Below are 15,474 nucleotides of genomic sequence, written 5' to 3'. Positions count from 1 at the left end.
AAGAGGAAATATATCACATTTACTGGAGCTACTTCGCCTGAGAATTCTGATACCCAGAGGATAGTAAAAAGAGCATACTTTTTTAAAGTCCAAGTTCTGTTGGGTTTTTCCCCATCTGCACACCACAGACATAGTATAGCTTCTTTAGTATACTGCTGTTGGGATACACAATATTACTGATTTTATTCATATATATATATGTATATATATAATCCATATATATATAATATATGTGTATATATATATAATCCATTTCACTTTTGATCTAGAACCATAACACTGTTTTAAGCTGGAAGTCCAGTTTAAAATCTTTTGTGAAAAATAAGGACCCACAGTGAAAACCATGAGAAGAGGCCAACTCAGCTATAATTGAATTGGTTTTTCAGAAAAATATGTATGGCAAGATTACCAGACCTTTTTTTCATAGATACTACAGTTTTGGAAAACTATCAAGTGAGGTGTTGTGCTGTATGCTAGGCTATCAGCAAATGGGTTGGGGAGCAGTTTCAGGTTGTACCTGGCAGAGAGGCAGGTACTGTTGTGATGAAAGGATGGGAGACCAGGAATTACCTGTATAAGAATTGTCCTGTCCAAAATACCAATAATGCCCCCATGAGAGACTGGTTAATATTAGATTAAGGAGGAGTAGAGAACAATAGAGTTAATCATTTAAATTAAAATGCTGAGCACAAAGTAGTATTTTATGTGGCTTTGGTAAGAACAATGAAAATAATTTACAGTTGATAGAATTTTGAAAATGCTAGTTGAGGAACAGTAGCAGCAGTGAGCTTTAACAAACTCTGAAATGTAGTGCCATGTGCCAAGCAGTGTTCTCAGTTGTATGCAGATGTTAACTTAGTTGTGGTTAATGGTGTTTGAGGCATTAGCCTGGTGTAAGGCAGGCTCTCAATCTTGGCTGCCCTGTTGTGCCCAGGCCACATCCCACACCAGTTCAGTCACAGTCTTTGAAAGTGGGACTCAGTTATCACTAATTTTTTAAGCTCATTTAGTTATGCCAATGTGTAGCCAAGGTTGAGAACCACTGGTCTAGGACCATTTGAAAATCATTCTTATTCACAAGAAAAGCTGTGTGGATCATGCAGGTCTTAATTGAAGGCCTTCGCTGTGCCATCCATGCCTTACAGAGCAAGAGGACTGAGTTGTGGCTTAGGGAAGCTTCACCATTTGAGACAGGCAGGAGGTTGGAAACAGTTTTACAGTCCTGGCTGTCAAGTGCTGACTGAAAGGATATTCAGAGTGCTTGAGATCAGACAAGAAAATAAATGTAAAAACCTCGAATGTCAAATTTGGAAAATTATTAAACTTGTTATTTTAAGTTTAGTAATTTTATTAAACTTTTTATGCACAATTTTCTTATCAAGAAAGTGGAGGCTCAGGGAAGCAACTGGCACTTATAAGTCACTGTCAATTTAGCCTTTCTAACCTGGTTGTGGTCTTTGTGTGGTCAAGTTAGAGAATTTGAATTTTGACTGTAGATGGCATGATAATTTTGTCCTGGTGTAGAGCAGATTCTTAGGTACCTCACAGAAAATCATTGAGCCATCACAGCTGTATAGAGAGGCTCAAGACTGGCATAAAAAGACCTTCAGAAATAAGCCATTAAAGTAATGCTTATAGTCATTGATTCTAATATGCTTAATTTCTCAAATACTCATGCACCTTCCATATTGTGATAAATAAATGTTGGACCACATACATTTTAAAACTTAGAGTTAAGCAAATGTCATTTTAAATTATAAGTTTAAGTGAGGCAGGCACCAAGCTACCATCATAAGGTACTTAAGTAGATAACATTACTAAATAATTTACCGTTTTCAATGGTAACATTCTTCAACTGCTGTCATTTTATTTAATATGGATTACCTTACTCTGAGAAAACCTGATTCTCCAGGGGATAGACTTATTTTCAGTTATACCTGTATAATTTCTACTTAAGTGTGCATTACTTCCTGGTGTAAAACACCAGCTGCAGCTATTTGTAGTGTTTTTGTCTTGTGCCTTTGGCATCTTTGTGATGTGAACTGGAGCTATGCCATCTGTAGTTGAATGACATGATTAAAAAAGGGGAGGGGTGAAATGATTCACTGGAAAATTTAAGCACAAATTCTTAAAGAATGGTAAGATAACCCTAGAAACATTCTTATTTGGTGTCATATGCTAGTGGGTAGTGACAGAAGAAAATGAAGGTACACCTTGTTTCTTAACACTTTGCTATTTTGAAAATTGGAGAGGTACTGTGCAAGAAAGGAAGAATGAATTCAATAAGGTGATAATTAGCAGAGTTCTGCAGATGAATGAATCATTGTCTTCTCTCTGACTACAAGTTGAAGCCAGTGAGGTTCATGTACAAAACCCAGTATTCTCGGGTTTAGAATGGCTGGTTAACTTTTTAATGGCTATCTATGAATGATAAAGCTCTTTATGCTGAGCTGTTTCCTCAGCAGAAGGATCAGTTCCTGGAATCCTAAATAAGTCTGGGGCCTAGATAAGACCTTTCTGAAAGCCGCAGATTTTAATATATGTTAACTTAGTGAGGCATCTTTGAACCTAAATGTGTTGTATTTCAGGGGACTTTTCCAGAATTCCACTGGAGACTTTCCTGAACCACAGTGTCTTTTTTTCTTTTTCTTCGTTTTCCTTTTTAGAAAGAAGACATAGCTCATCCAGCAAGCCTCCGTTGGCCGTTCCTCCCACGTCAGTATTCTCCTTCTTCCCTTCTCTGTCCAAAAGCAAAGGCAGCAGTGCTGGTGGAAGCAGCCACTGTGCCAGCGGAGGTGTTCTCAGCACATCCTCATTAAGTTCCAAGCTGTTGAAATCGCCCAAAGAGAAACTACAGCTCAGGGGGAACACCAGGCCAATGCATCCCACTCAGCAGAGTCGAGTCCCCCATGCTAGAATGTGAGTATGGCCAAGAGGTTCCGTAGTGCTTACCTGATACAAGTAGAACATCCTGGGAAAGAGGGGCCTACCTTAGGGAATATTCAGATATATTTGGTTTCTTTTTGTTTCCATTTCATATCTTGGACAACTTTACAGAGTAGTAGTTGCATTAATTGTAAGGCGAATAACACTTATTTATTGCTCCTTTATTGTGTACTGCCCATTAAAACTTAGCCCTATGTGTGTATTGTCATTTAATTATCACAACAACCCTATGAAACAGGTATTGTTATCCCCCTTTTAAGGAGAAGGCAGTATAGTAAGGTTGAGGAGATTTAGCTAAGGAGACCTCATTCAAATCCTGGGTTCAAGTAAATCCCTACTCTATCACTTCTTGACTCTAAGACCTTGGACATGACACTGTTTTTCTTGAAGTCTAAAAATAGCAACCATTTTGCAGTTATTGGGAGCAGTAGGATTAATATATTAGAGCCAAGCGTCTGGCTTAGTGGCTGGCTCACTGGAGAGAGTAAATGGATGCTGGTGCTTTTAAAAGGTAATAGTAGGAATAAAAGAGGAGGAGATTCCCAGATGCTGTACTAGGATTTCCCAGGGCCTGTAGACCAAATAGGGATACAGTGCTTCCTCCCCTTGTCCTGGTTCACATCACAGTACTGTGCAATGAGGGAAGATGGGGAAGTTCACACCCACCAGCCAGGCAAGGCTTTGGCACATTTCCACAACGGACCTGCAGATTGACCATCTCCCTATGTCATGTGATGGAGCCACTGTGTACTCCCAGAGAAGCATATATTGCCTTGTCTCAGCATCCCTCACCTTCATGGTGTCAGCTTTACCCTGACTTGCCTCCCTTTGCAGAGTATGCCCCATCTCAGTCCCAGGGCTAAGTATCTGGCTAATCTCAGGGCAGCATCCCCCACCTGCTCAGGGACATGCCAGCTGGGAGTGGCCCTGGCATCTTGCAGTGTCTCTGCTGTCAGGCTTGTCCCAGGTACAGCTGTTTGGAGCTGTTTGTCCTCGTTGCTAAGCCCCAGCCTCTGCTCATCTGTCAGAAGTGCAAGGACAGCAAGCTTAGCTTTGGTTCCTAGAGCTGTCTGAAAGCCAAAGAAAATGCCAGCACAGCGTGTAAGTCACTTGCCAGCTTAACAGCTGTTAGAGCACTGCCTCTACTGAACAGAGTTTATAAAACCTCATCAATCCAAATCTTCTTACTTGAAGCTGGGCTCTAGAGGGCGACCAGGCCAACTGTTAGATTCGTACCAACATTTGCCACCCAAGTAATTGTGCCAGTAAGATACCAAGAGATCAATTCTTTGGTAGTGGCACAAGTATTTAGTGGTCCCCAGCTGTGTACCAGGCAGTACTATTTCAAGCATCTATATTAGAAACCTTTTTCAGGAACTGCAGAATTACCACGTCAGTGATGCATCATTTATTAGTTAAACATGTTCTTACTAACATGAGCAGAGAGCCTCTTCTTGGAGATACCTTGTTAGGTTTATTTAAGTTCTTGTAAGTCCTTAGTGACATTTCTTATAAATTTTAATCCATGTTCTCTGCTCACTCAATTTTCTTCATTTTGATGGGTTCTTTTTAAAAATGACAGTTCTCAGACATTCTCTATGGGCCCTGCAAGTATCCTTTCATCCTTTTAGACTTTTTCAGATTTTGCTTCTTGTAGGGATTACATTGGATATCAGGTCTGTATCTCCCATTGGCTCCTGTGAAAGATTGTTCTGGAATAGTGTAAGATTGTTCTGGAATAGTGAAAGAGCAGGTGTTTACTCAAGCTCTTTGCCTTGCCAGAAGGACTTATAGACTGAGTAAGTGTGCACCTTCCTGAGTTTTCTGGGTAGTCCTAACAAATTTTTATAAGGTGTCTTGGGAGCCTAGCTGTGTGCAGTTCACAGGTAGATCTAAGCTCCCTTCCATCTCTCTGGGTCACTGGGGCCTCTGGGCACTTAGGTACTGGTATTCTTGTTTCTCCTACCACAGCATGACGCCCTCTGTTAAAGTGGAGAAAATTCATCCGAAGATGGATGGCACACTACTGAAATCTGCGATGGGGCCAACCTGTCCTGCTACTGTGAGTTCCTCAGTCAAGCCTGGCCTTAACTGCCCCTCAATACCAAAGCCAACCTTGCCTTCACCTGGACAAATTCTGAATGGCAAAGGGCTTCCTACACTGCCCACTCTGGAAAAGAAGTCTGAAGATAATTCTAATAACAGGAAATTTTTAAATAAGAGATTATCAGGTAACTTTACATTTTCTCTTAATGCTTCTCTGTGTCTTAATTGGCCATTCTTAGGAGAGCAAATGTACTGCTATCATTAAGTCCTCTTTTAAAAACTGGTTAACTTCAGCTTTAGGAGGAATTTCCTTAAGTAGTATGCTTGACCTCTTCACCGTTGGTTTTAAAGTGCATGGATGTATGGATAAATGTAAAAATAGCTTTCGAGTAATGTATTTCTGAATGGAGTAATGCAGTAATACTGACTTTGTCTCTTTCATGTCACCTAGTGGCAGTAATTCCCACTCTCTTAGCAATGTCATTGCTTCTTTATAGTACTTACACATTGTTTATTGTATGTTTATTGATAAATGTAGATTTTATTCAAGTTACAATTTGTTTTAAGATTTCTCCTCTTCTTTTATTTACAAAATAAGAAAAGGGAATGTTTGGTGAGCCCATTGTAATGTCTCTGTGCTTTTGACAGAAAGAGAATTTGATCCTGACATACACTGTGGGGTTATTGATCTCGACACCAAGAAGCCCTGTACCCGGTCTTTGACGTGCAAGGTAGGTGGCCTCCTGGACAGAACTGAATGCTCTGACAAGCTTAGTGAGCTTGGATAGATGGCATTGCTCCCAAGTCTGTAACCCAGAGGGGATCTAATCTGTGGGTTATTCTGAATTTCATAAATAAAGGAATAACTTGGTTTCAATGAGAAAGCCTCTCAGGTCAGAAAATGTGAAGTTGGTTGTTATAAACTGCAGTTTTCAGAGAGGTTTTGTTTCCAGTGAGCTGTGTTGTATCCAGGAGAATAGTGTTCTTCATTTATCAGTATGTTGTTCTCAAAGATTTTTAACATTTCTTCAGAGAAATTTAATATGAAAAGCTACCCTTTAATGTTTAAATTATACTGGCTTAGAACAAGTTCAGGAATTTCCTTTGCAGATATATGAACAGTCTTAAAATGTTTTTATAATCTGTGTGGTTCTTAAATTTTAAAGAGCCACTTTAATATTTTGTGGCTTTTAGATAGCCTTATTTTTCTAGGATGTTTTGTTTTGTTTTGTTTTTAATATTAGGTGCCTTGGCCAGCATGGCTCAGTTGGTTGGGTGTTGTCTTGCAAACCAGAAGGTCGCCAGTTTGGTTCCCGGTCAGCTCACATGCCTGGGTTTTAGGCTCTAGGCTCTATCTGGGGTGCTTGCAGAAGGCAACCAGTCACTGTTTCTTTCTCACATTGGTGTTTCTCTCCCTCTCTTTCTGCCTCCCTTTCCCTCTCTCTAAAATAAAATAATTTAAAAAAAGATTTTAAATAATGATTAGGTAACATACAATGTAATTTATATGTAAGCTAAGAAAATGTAATGATCCTTCTTTTTGTCCAGAGTTTTCTGTTAAAATGGCGTTTTGCTAACTAGGATGGGATATGTTGGTTATAAAATAAGGGTGGTTCATGTAGGGTGGCTTCCATGCATCAGTGTACCTGCTGTTCAAACATAAATGAACATGTATGTTTATTTGCATTTCTCTGGAGGGTGTCCTTATGTACCCTCCAGAAAAATTCAAGAAATATTAAGGATTATTGCGTTGAACTATGTAATTTAAAACTCCTTCTTTGCAGGGGTTAAAAATTATAAAAATTTGTTGTCTTCTAATAGTAAAATTGTTGGGGTATTATTTAAATTTTACCAAAGATTGTGTTTGAATAAAGGGCATCGGGCTCCACTCTACCCCTAAACAGTGGTGGAATATTATAATTTCCTAGACATGGGAAATGTTATTTCTCAGTGGTTTTATTGTAATTTAAATTTCTAATTTAACTTTATTATGTGGATTTTTGTCTTGCAACAATGATCTGATCCTTTCGGGAAAGGGGTTGGTCATGGGCACTTTTAAATATAACTAATTTTTAAAAAATCATAGGTATTCATCTTTGAGGGAAAAAATATAAACACCCATTTATATTCTTTTATTTTTTCATTTGCCCACTATGTTTTACATGTATATTCTGAATTTTGCATTCTTTCTTTTTTTTTAAACCCAACTTTTTGACACCTCCACTGAGATGTCTTCAAAGTTTATGCATCCCAAACTGAACTTTTGACCTCAGAATTTTGCATTCTATTTCGGGATTTGTTGGACATTCCCACTGCAAGCCCACTCCTAAATCACTAGATTAAAAACTCCTAGCTCAGAACAAGTTGTTCTTGTTTTATATAATATTAATGAATACACACAATGGTGTGTAATTGTTCTTTGAAGATAGCCATTCAAGCTCTGCAGGATTGTATCCATGTTAACTGCCCCTAAGGTACTTGTGAAGGCGCACCTCAGCCTCCTCACATCATTGTCATAGTTTGCCATCCACTCTGCTTTCTTACTGCCTACCTGACTCTCAGGAACAGATTTCTCAGTGATATGATACCTATGATCAGTGAAGGATGCTTTCTTTTTGCAACATGCTCTTTTTTTAAATCTCCTCTGAGGCATGCTAGTGAACCAAAAGCTTTATCAACTCAGAATGTGGAAGGGGTTTAACCAGCCTTCTTCCTGAACCTTTATTGATGGGTGAACTGACATGATATGGATCCTGCATTTTGCTCCCATCTTTCTTCTCAAATCATGTATGCCCTCCATGTATTAACGGTATCAGTACTATCTGTGGTGTGATGCTGATCCTTTCATCACACTAATATCTTCAGCCCCGGCATGTTGTGAGTTCAGCATAGAACTGGCAGAAGATGCAGCATCTTGATAGGCCAGCCCTTTCATAGAATGCCCTTCCTTTCTTCCTGTGCTCTGTTGGTGGCTCACCCTTTTCTGCCTCAGTGGCCTGAATCTATTCAGCTGTGGTGGGCTAAACATGCTCAAGTGCCTCACTGAATGTCCCCCACCTTAACTGCCCAGGTGTCTCCTGTCTTGGACTTAGAACATTTTCCATTCTCTTTGCTGTCAGGGGATCTACTGCTTTACCTCTTATTTATTGTTCCCTGCCTGTTGTCTGCCTGTCACTGTCACTTTCCCCTCCTTGCTTTCTCATATGCCCAATGTCCTGTGCCCTCTGTGCTAATAGATTTTGAGTCCACAAGCCAGAAGTGGCAGGTTTTAACAAATAAGGGCATATTCCCTACATTTGTGTGGCTTGCAGTTTAATGAGAGAGATGCAGATTAATCTGATAATCACTCAGATAAGTATCAAGTTACTGATGATGAGTGAAAAGTAGGAGGGCTGTGTTATAACAGCCTTCAGTGGGGAGACTGGGCCAGGGAAGCCTCCTTTGCCACAGGAACATGGAGCTAAAACCCATATAATTTATCTGGCTGAAAAGTGGTGGGAGAGACAGAGGAAACGGTTTGTGCATCAGCTGTGTGATGGGCAGGCCTTGTGGTCTGAAGACAGCCGGGGGACTGAACAGACGGAGGAGGCACTTGATACCGAAGAACAGAGGGTATGGGTGCATGGCTCAGAAGCCTAGGTACACAGTCTTTATCCTGTAAACTTTAGGTAGCCCCAGAGATTACTGATAGGGGTTGGGGGCATCAGATTTGTGTTTGGAAGGCTCTTTAGCACTCAGTGGAAATACTATTTAGTCTTCAAACTGAGCTGGGAAAATATTGATCATCCCAGCCCAATTTTTTTTCACCTGGCTTTTCTGTGCTGAGCACCAGGGAGGAGAGACTTCTACATCTGGCTAGAGAAACAGGTGCACCAGTGATGTTGTACAGTCATTTGTTCATTTGACACATGTCGGAGGGCTATTATTTTCTTATATTTCTTGTTTGAAGCATTTATTGAATGCCAGGTGCTATTCTAATTGTTGGTATAGCACCGAATAAAACAGTTCCTAGTCTTCATTTAGTTTACTGTCTTGTAAGTAAATATATTACGTATTAAAGAAAATTAAGTCAAAATTTAGAAAGAAGCTAAGCACATTGTCTATGCCAGATTAGATTCTGGGCATACACAGTTTGCATTGTGTCTGAGGAAGAGGTAGGTTATGTTATTGAATTTGAAAAGGACAGTAGAGGCCTAATTCCTCTTAAACCCCTTGATTTTGGGGAACATGTAAACCTGTAGAACAACACATTTGTATAATGTGTAGATCCATGAATGCACATGAAGTATCATTTGCAGTGGTTTGTAATATAAAAGAGAGAAGGAAGTATATGGGTGAATTCACTTAATTCGGGGTACACTGTGCTCTATATTCTTCTCCTGTCAGCCTTATAAGACTTCACTTGGCCCTGACAGTCCCTGTCTCCAGCTTGCTTTGAGCCACTTCTGTCTTGAAATGGCATTTTCATTGCAGTATAGAGAAGCAGTCATGTTTAGTTTTTACTCTTACGGTCACTAAACGAAGACTTTCTGATATAATTTGTGGAATAATTGTTTCTTGCCTTTAACATTTAAAACTCTGAATGGCACAAAGAGGGATTCTGTAATGGAGTTAGTAAGAGCCCGAAAAAGTAATTGCCCCTGTTGGCACCTGCATGTTTCTACAGTTTGTTGCTTGGTGACATACCAGTAGTACAGCAAACATTCCTTCTTTCTTCTTTCTGGCAGAAGTAAAATCACCAAGCTATCTTACGTGTGGAACCTGGAACACATGCCTCTCTTCTAGTGGAAGAAAAAAGATCATACTCTTGTTTTTTAGCTTATCAAACACTGAGCAGCCTTTGACTATGCTAATGGTCTAGATTGCTTTTTTATTGGGAATGGTGTTTTGGGATATATGACAAAAAAATTGTTACTGAGATACCTCAGTTTCTATCTTTTTTTGGTCCACAGACACATTCCTTAACCCAGCGGAGGGCTGTCCAGGGTAGAAGAAAACGATTTGATGTGTTATTAGCCGAGCACAAAAACAAAACCAGGGAAAAGGAAACGATTCGCCATCCGGACTCTCAGCAACCAATGCAGCCTCTCAGGGACCCGCATCCCGCCCCTCCTAGAACTTCACAGGAGCCACACCCAAACTGTCAAGGAGTGACTCCTTCCGAATCAAAGCCTTTTGTAGCTAGTAAACCTAAACCTCACACCCCCAGTCTTCCAAGGTAAGCTGAGATTTCCACCTCCTTCCCCGCATTCAGAGAACAGATTGGAGACACAGTAGAACCCCAGTGTTGTCATGATGTCAGGCTCATATGAGAAGATGAGATGTTTTTAAATTAGGTTTTACAGTAAGGAAAAAAAAGTTGTTGAGCTCATGATTGGGCTCTTCTTGGCTCAGTGCAGGCAGCAGAATAAAGCTAGAATTATCTGCCCCACTCCTGCTCAGTGTTCTGTGTCTCTTAGGCCCACTGAGCAGGACTGACACTTGGGTCCTGTCCACAGTTAGTGACTAGAACATTTCCCATGGCTTTGGCAACAATTTCCCATTCATTTGTCTTGCTTCTTGCAAAGTGCAGCATGGGAATCCCTTGCTGGGGTCAGATATTCAGCCTGAGTTTTTTCAGCATCCATTTATCAACATTTTTTTTCATTCATTCATATGGGTTTTGGGCCTAAACATGTATTAGGCATGCTAGCCATGCACTAAACCATGGATCAGAGTGTTTTATCGCAAACTTAATCATACACATGCCTCAGAAACAGTGCTGGTGGGCTGCATATATGTATGTCTGTGCTTGTGTACTTAACCACATTGAAGTAAAGGACTTTGTACCCAATTTGCCAAGGAAAGGAAAAGAGAAAGCATAGAAAATGAATCCTCTAGGGTTGTCCATGGGCAGCAAAAGCTTCTGCTTAGGAATGTGCCAACTCTTGTTGCCATAGCCTCACATTTCACACTCTCATGTCTGATCCTTGAAATTGTTCCATGAGGGGTGGAAGTTCCTCTCCCATGGAAACCCAGACGTGACCTTGAGCCCATCCCAACACAAACCCTCTGGTTTCTGAGCAACACAGTAGAAGAGCAGTCAAGGAGGCTCCCCAAGAGTGCAGCCGAGCCTCTGCATGATTCCTTAACAAATGCTTTCTTTGGCCATCTTCTCATTGAAGTTCTTCCATCTATTAAAAAAAAAAAATGAAGCTTAATTCTAGGACCACTAGGCCTTTGTATGTGGAGAAAAAATACATTGCTATCTCAGGTCACTTTTTCACATAAAGTACCAATGTTACCTAGTTATTTTATCACCTCCTGTCTGTCTTAGGTTATTGTAGAGCATTTTGTCAGTTATTTCATTCATTGCCTTAGAAACCCAAAACCAGGTGAAATTTGAAGAGGAGTCTCCAAAGAAAGGATTCTCTGAAATTCCATATATATTTTCCCTTCTTTGGTAAGACTAGGAGGAGGACCTGAGCCCCCAAGTGGCTGTAGAAAGAAGAATTAGTTTTTAAGTCCCCTGGGCTAGACCTGGTAGACAGCTGCATTTGACAACTTGCAATTCAGGGGAGATGATTCTTCACTCCTAGGCCACCTGGCTCAGGTTTTCCCAGTGCTAGAGGTGGCCCCAGATCCCTAAGTGGTTTTAGATACGTTACTGTATCTGAGTTAAGGTGGCTGATTCCCAGACATGTGACCTGCACTTTCTGCTCACCAAGGCCTCCAGGCTGCCCTGCTCAGCAAGGTGGGAGTGCCCCCATTGACCCTCCTTCAGTCCATGAATCTCTACACCCTCCCCTGCCTGCCACTGAGCCAGCTTCTCGGTTATCCAGTGAGGAGGGAGAAGGCGATGACAAAGAAGAATCTGTTGAAAAACTGGACTGTCATTATTCAGGTCATCATCCTCAGCCAGCATCTGTAAGTGCCACACCCACCCTGCGTCGACCCTCCCCGCATAGCAGGGACAAGACACTGCAGAGGGGCACGCCAGGGGCCTTGGCATGCCCATACACGTGGGGCGTGCTCAAGGTGTGAGATCAGCTCAGCACAGGGTGTCCCAGTGGTGGCATTCACTGTGTCCAGGGGCATCTCATGCTTTTCCCTTTCTCTCCATGAAACTCAGGGCCAGGCATTGCCACTCTTACACTTCATAGGCTGTGGTACTCAGAGTAAGTTGTCTTTCACAGTAGCTCCATGCCTGAAGGAGAGAGGGCCCTTGCTGGGTGTGCTGCTGTCTAATTAGCAAGCACGGGCACCTGTGCTCTCTCTTTCAGTTTTGCACATTCGGGAGCCGGCTGATTGGAAGAGGCTATTATGTGTTTGACTCCAGGTGGAACAGGCTTCGCTGTGCCCTCAACCTCATGGTGGAGAAGCATCTGAACGCACAGCTATGGAAGTGAGTGCCCGTCTCACCACCTCTGGGATGGGAGGGCAACTAATGACTCAGTACTGCATCCTCTTTATTTCTTATGGGACTAATTTCATGAAGATGTTTATCTAATGAAACTGTGGCTTTCGTTAGCCCTGAGAAAGAGGCCCCTCATCATTCATTCATTCACTCTTTTCAGCAAATATGTCTTATTTCTGGGTGCTGGGGTTCCAGGTGCAAGTATAGAGCTCACAGTCTAGTTTGTGGAGAAAAAAAAACCAATAAACAGAAACTAGAGCTAGATGATGGCTTGTCCTAAGGGAGATAATGGAAACACTGATAATTACTTAAAGCTTACTGTATGCCAGGCAACTTATTAAATGTATTTAATTTTCACAAATCACTTTGTCAGGCGCCCTTGATTTTCTCCATTTTACAGGTAATGAAACTGAAAAACAAAGTCACACAGCAAGTTATTGTAGGGCCAGGATTTGGGCCCAAAGGCAGTTTGGTTCCAGAGAGCTGAGATGGAAGACAGCAGACCAGAGGGAGTCAGGAAAATCCTCTATGCAGAGGCATCCCTTGATCTTGAACTGAGGTGGATGGATGAGAAAGAGCAGCCATGGGATGGTGGGGAAGTGTGGGTTCCAGGCAGAAAGAACCATGTGTGGGAAGGTCTTGAGTCAGAATAGAATGTGGTTTGTTTGAGAAAGCATGAAAGGGAATGTGCTGTAAGACCAGATCCAAGAGGGCAGCAAGGGCCGCATGACACTGGCCTGGACTCTGAGGGCAGTGGTGGCTGCTGAGGGTTTTAGGTAGAGGAGCCATTTGCCCTGATGTACAATTTAGGGTAAGACAATCATCTTGTATGGCAGTTTTATGCTGGTGTTTCCCCAATGGTATTTTAAGTGAAAGAAGTGTTCCATGGTCATCCCAGAAGTAAGGTAGTTTCTTCCTCTTCCTTCCCTTCCCTCCCTCCCTCCCTTCCCTCCCTTCCTTCCCTCCCTCCCTCCCCTCCCTCTCTTCCTTCCTTTCTTCCTGCCTTCCTCCCTCCTTCCCTTCCTCCCTTTCTCCCTTCCCCAAGGATATGTTTATCAATTTTAGAGAGAAAACATTAATCTGTTGCATCCTGTATGCACCCAGACTAGGGATCAAACCCACAGCTTAGATATATGTTCTGACGGGGAATCCAACCTACAACCCTTTGGTGTATGGGACGATGCTGTAACCAACTGAGCTACCTGGCAAGGGCTGTAGTTTTTTTCTTGCTGTAGGACTTTTCAGACCCTGTTAGTGGGTACTTTCCATTGTAATCTTAAAGCAGGAGATGTCATGTATAGTATGGAATGTCCCCCAAGCTCTTTTGACCTGGGAACCTCTTTTAGGATAGCATCTTGGGGAACCAGTGTTGAAGGGGTACCTACTTTGGGAAACATTGAGCATTGCTAAAGGAAGATGGTTAGTATTCCATAGGCCAACCTAAGTCCCCATTTGGGCATCATTTACTAGTGCCTCCCTGAATGGACTTGCCATTCTTGGTTTGCTAATAAAGTCAGAGGAAGCCAGAGAGCTCATGTAGTCCACAATTTAGAAAACTGTCTCCATGATCATTAATAGGACTTGTAATTTGTTCACTTAGAAAACCAGAGCCAGTCCTGGTGAGTTTTGAGCACCAGTCTATGAAACAAAAGGTCGCCAGTTTGATCCCCAGTGAAGGGCACATGTCTGGATTGCAGTTCAGGTCTCCTTTTGGGGGTGCTCTCACATTGATGTTTCTCTCCCTCTCTTTCTCCCTTCTTTCCCCTTTCTCTGAAAGTAAGTTAAATAAAAATCTTCAAGAAAGAGAGAGAGGGAGAAGAGAGAAAAGAAAGAAAACCAGAGCCAGAGTAATGTTACTCTGTTTTTCTCTTCCATATTCCCTCCTTCTTACGAAATAAAAGACTCCTCTTTCTTCTTTATGGAGGAACATTGTCTCTGTCCAGAGACACACTCAGGGTGGTGGTTTATAGAGATTATGGGGGTCTCTCTCTCTATCAGAAAACCCTAATGTACACAAAATCTCAGCTTATTTATTTACACTACCTGGTGGGACTTGGAGAGCTCATCAGTCTCACTAAACTATGGATTATTGTACTTCTGTGAGTTTAGAGGGGTCCTCAGGATATTTTATCCTCATTATATTGGTAAGTGGTTTATGACCAGCAATTTGGGGGAAGCTTTCAGTTCCTAGTGGCTTGTATGGAGAGTTTTTCCTCATTTTGTTGCAAACTTGTGAAGCAGGATTATGAATTGGAGTTCATTCTTTCTCTCTCCCTCTCCATCTCCCAGTTTTCAACCCACCCTCCACAGACAGAAACATTTTTTACCATTTGTTTTTGCATCTTCACAGAATTCATTTATGCAAACACAGGCCAATGTGATGACGTGTCCTTTCTGTTTATTCTTTTTATGAAAGGTAATGAATGATTTAAAAGAGCTTGTTAAAGAGAAACCAGTAATGTAGTCCAGAGAGATCCACAACTCTGTTTGAAAAAACCCACCCCAGGCTTTTTTCATTTCCTAGGACTTGGTCCAACAGCCTGGTCTTTAGGGCCTGACTTTCTCAGCCACCTGGTGGAGATGAGAAGCCATTGCATCCAGTGAGCAGGAGCTCCAGTACTTCATTGAGAGCTGGGCTCCCTAAAGGTGCTGGTGCCCACAAACTCATCTTTTTGAGAGTCAGATCCTGATGAAGTATGCCTGGGGGCCTAGGGACTCAGCATTCCTCCTAAGCTCTCAGGTAGCATCAGTGGTTGTCCTCCATGGGAGTCCAAGGATAAGCTAGAAGCCAGCTTCTCAATCTTGGGTTCACATTGGAATCTCCTGGAGAGATTTAGAAATTACCAATGTCTGGGCTGCACCCCCGAGTAACTCGGGTGTCTGATGCAGCCAAGATTAAGAAGCACTGACTTAGGGCCAGAGCCACACTCTTGAATGGGAGTTTTAAAGTTGCTGCAAACACCTTCAGTAATTAATTCCTTTTGTTATTTACTATAGTTCTTCTTTAAAAGCACGTGGAAAGCACTTTGGCAGGAGTCTGGGCCAACTTTTTCACTAGAAAGATGAGGAACTGGAGCCCCAGCTGG

General features: G+C 41.8%; 1 protein-coding gene across 8 annotated transcripts in view; it reads left to right on the top strand.

The window, feature by feature from the left end:
* ATXN7 (ataxin 7) overlaps positions 1-15,474 on the top strand; it is a 151,750-nt gene that overhangs the window by 127,293 nt on the left and 8,983 nt on the right. For all 8 annotated transcript variants that reach the window (XM_053669353.1, XM_053669354.1, XM_037136126.2 and 5 more), the window contains 6 exons: positions 2,667-2,919; positions 4,918-5,177; positions 5,641-5,723; positions 9,945-10,210; positions 11,700-11,898; positions 12,255-12,376. In XM_053669353.1, coding sequence (XP_053525328.1) covers positions 2,667-2,919; positions 4,918-5,177; positions 5,641-5,723; positions 9,945-10,210; positions 11,700-11,898; positions 12,255-12,376 — 1,183 coding nt within the window. The remainder of the gene's footprint in view (positions 1-2,666; positions 2,920-4,917; positions 5,178-5,640; positions 5,724-9,944; positions 10,211-11,699; positions 11,899-12,254; positions 12,377-15,474) is intronic.

This window comes from Artibeus jamaicensis, unplaced genomic scaffold (assembly GCF_021234435.1).
Source record: "Artibeus jamaicensis isolate MK-2021 breed Jamaican fruit bat unplaced genomic scaffold, CSHL_Jam_final contig_519, whole genome shotgun sequence".
In the NCBI taxonomy this organism is placed as follows: domain Eukaryota; kingdom Metazoa; phylum Chordata; class Mammalia; order Chiroptera; family Phyllostomidae; genus Artibeus; species Artibeus jamaicensis.
The sequence above is the reverse complement of the archived record's forward strand: the minus strand, read 5'-3'. Positions and strand labels throughout refer to the sequence as shown.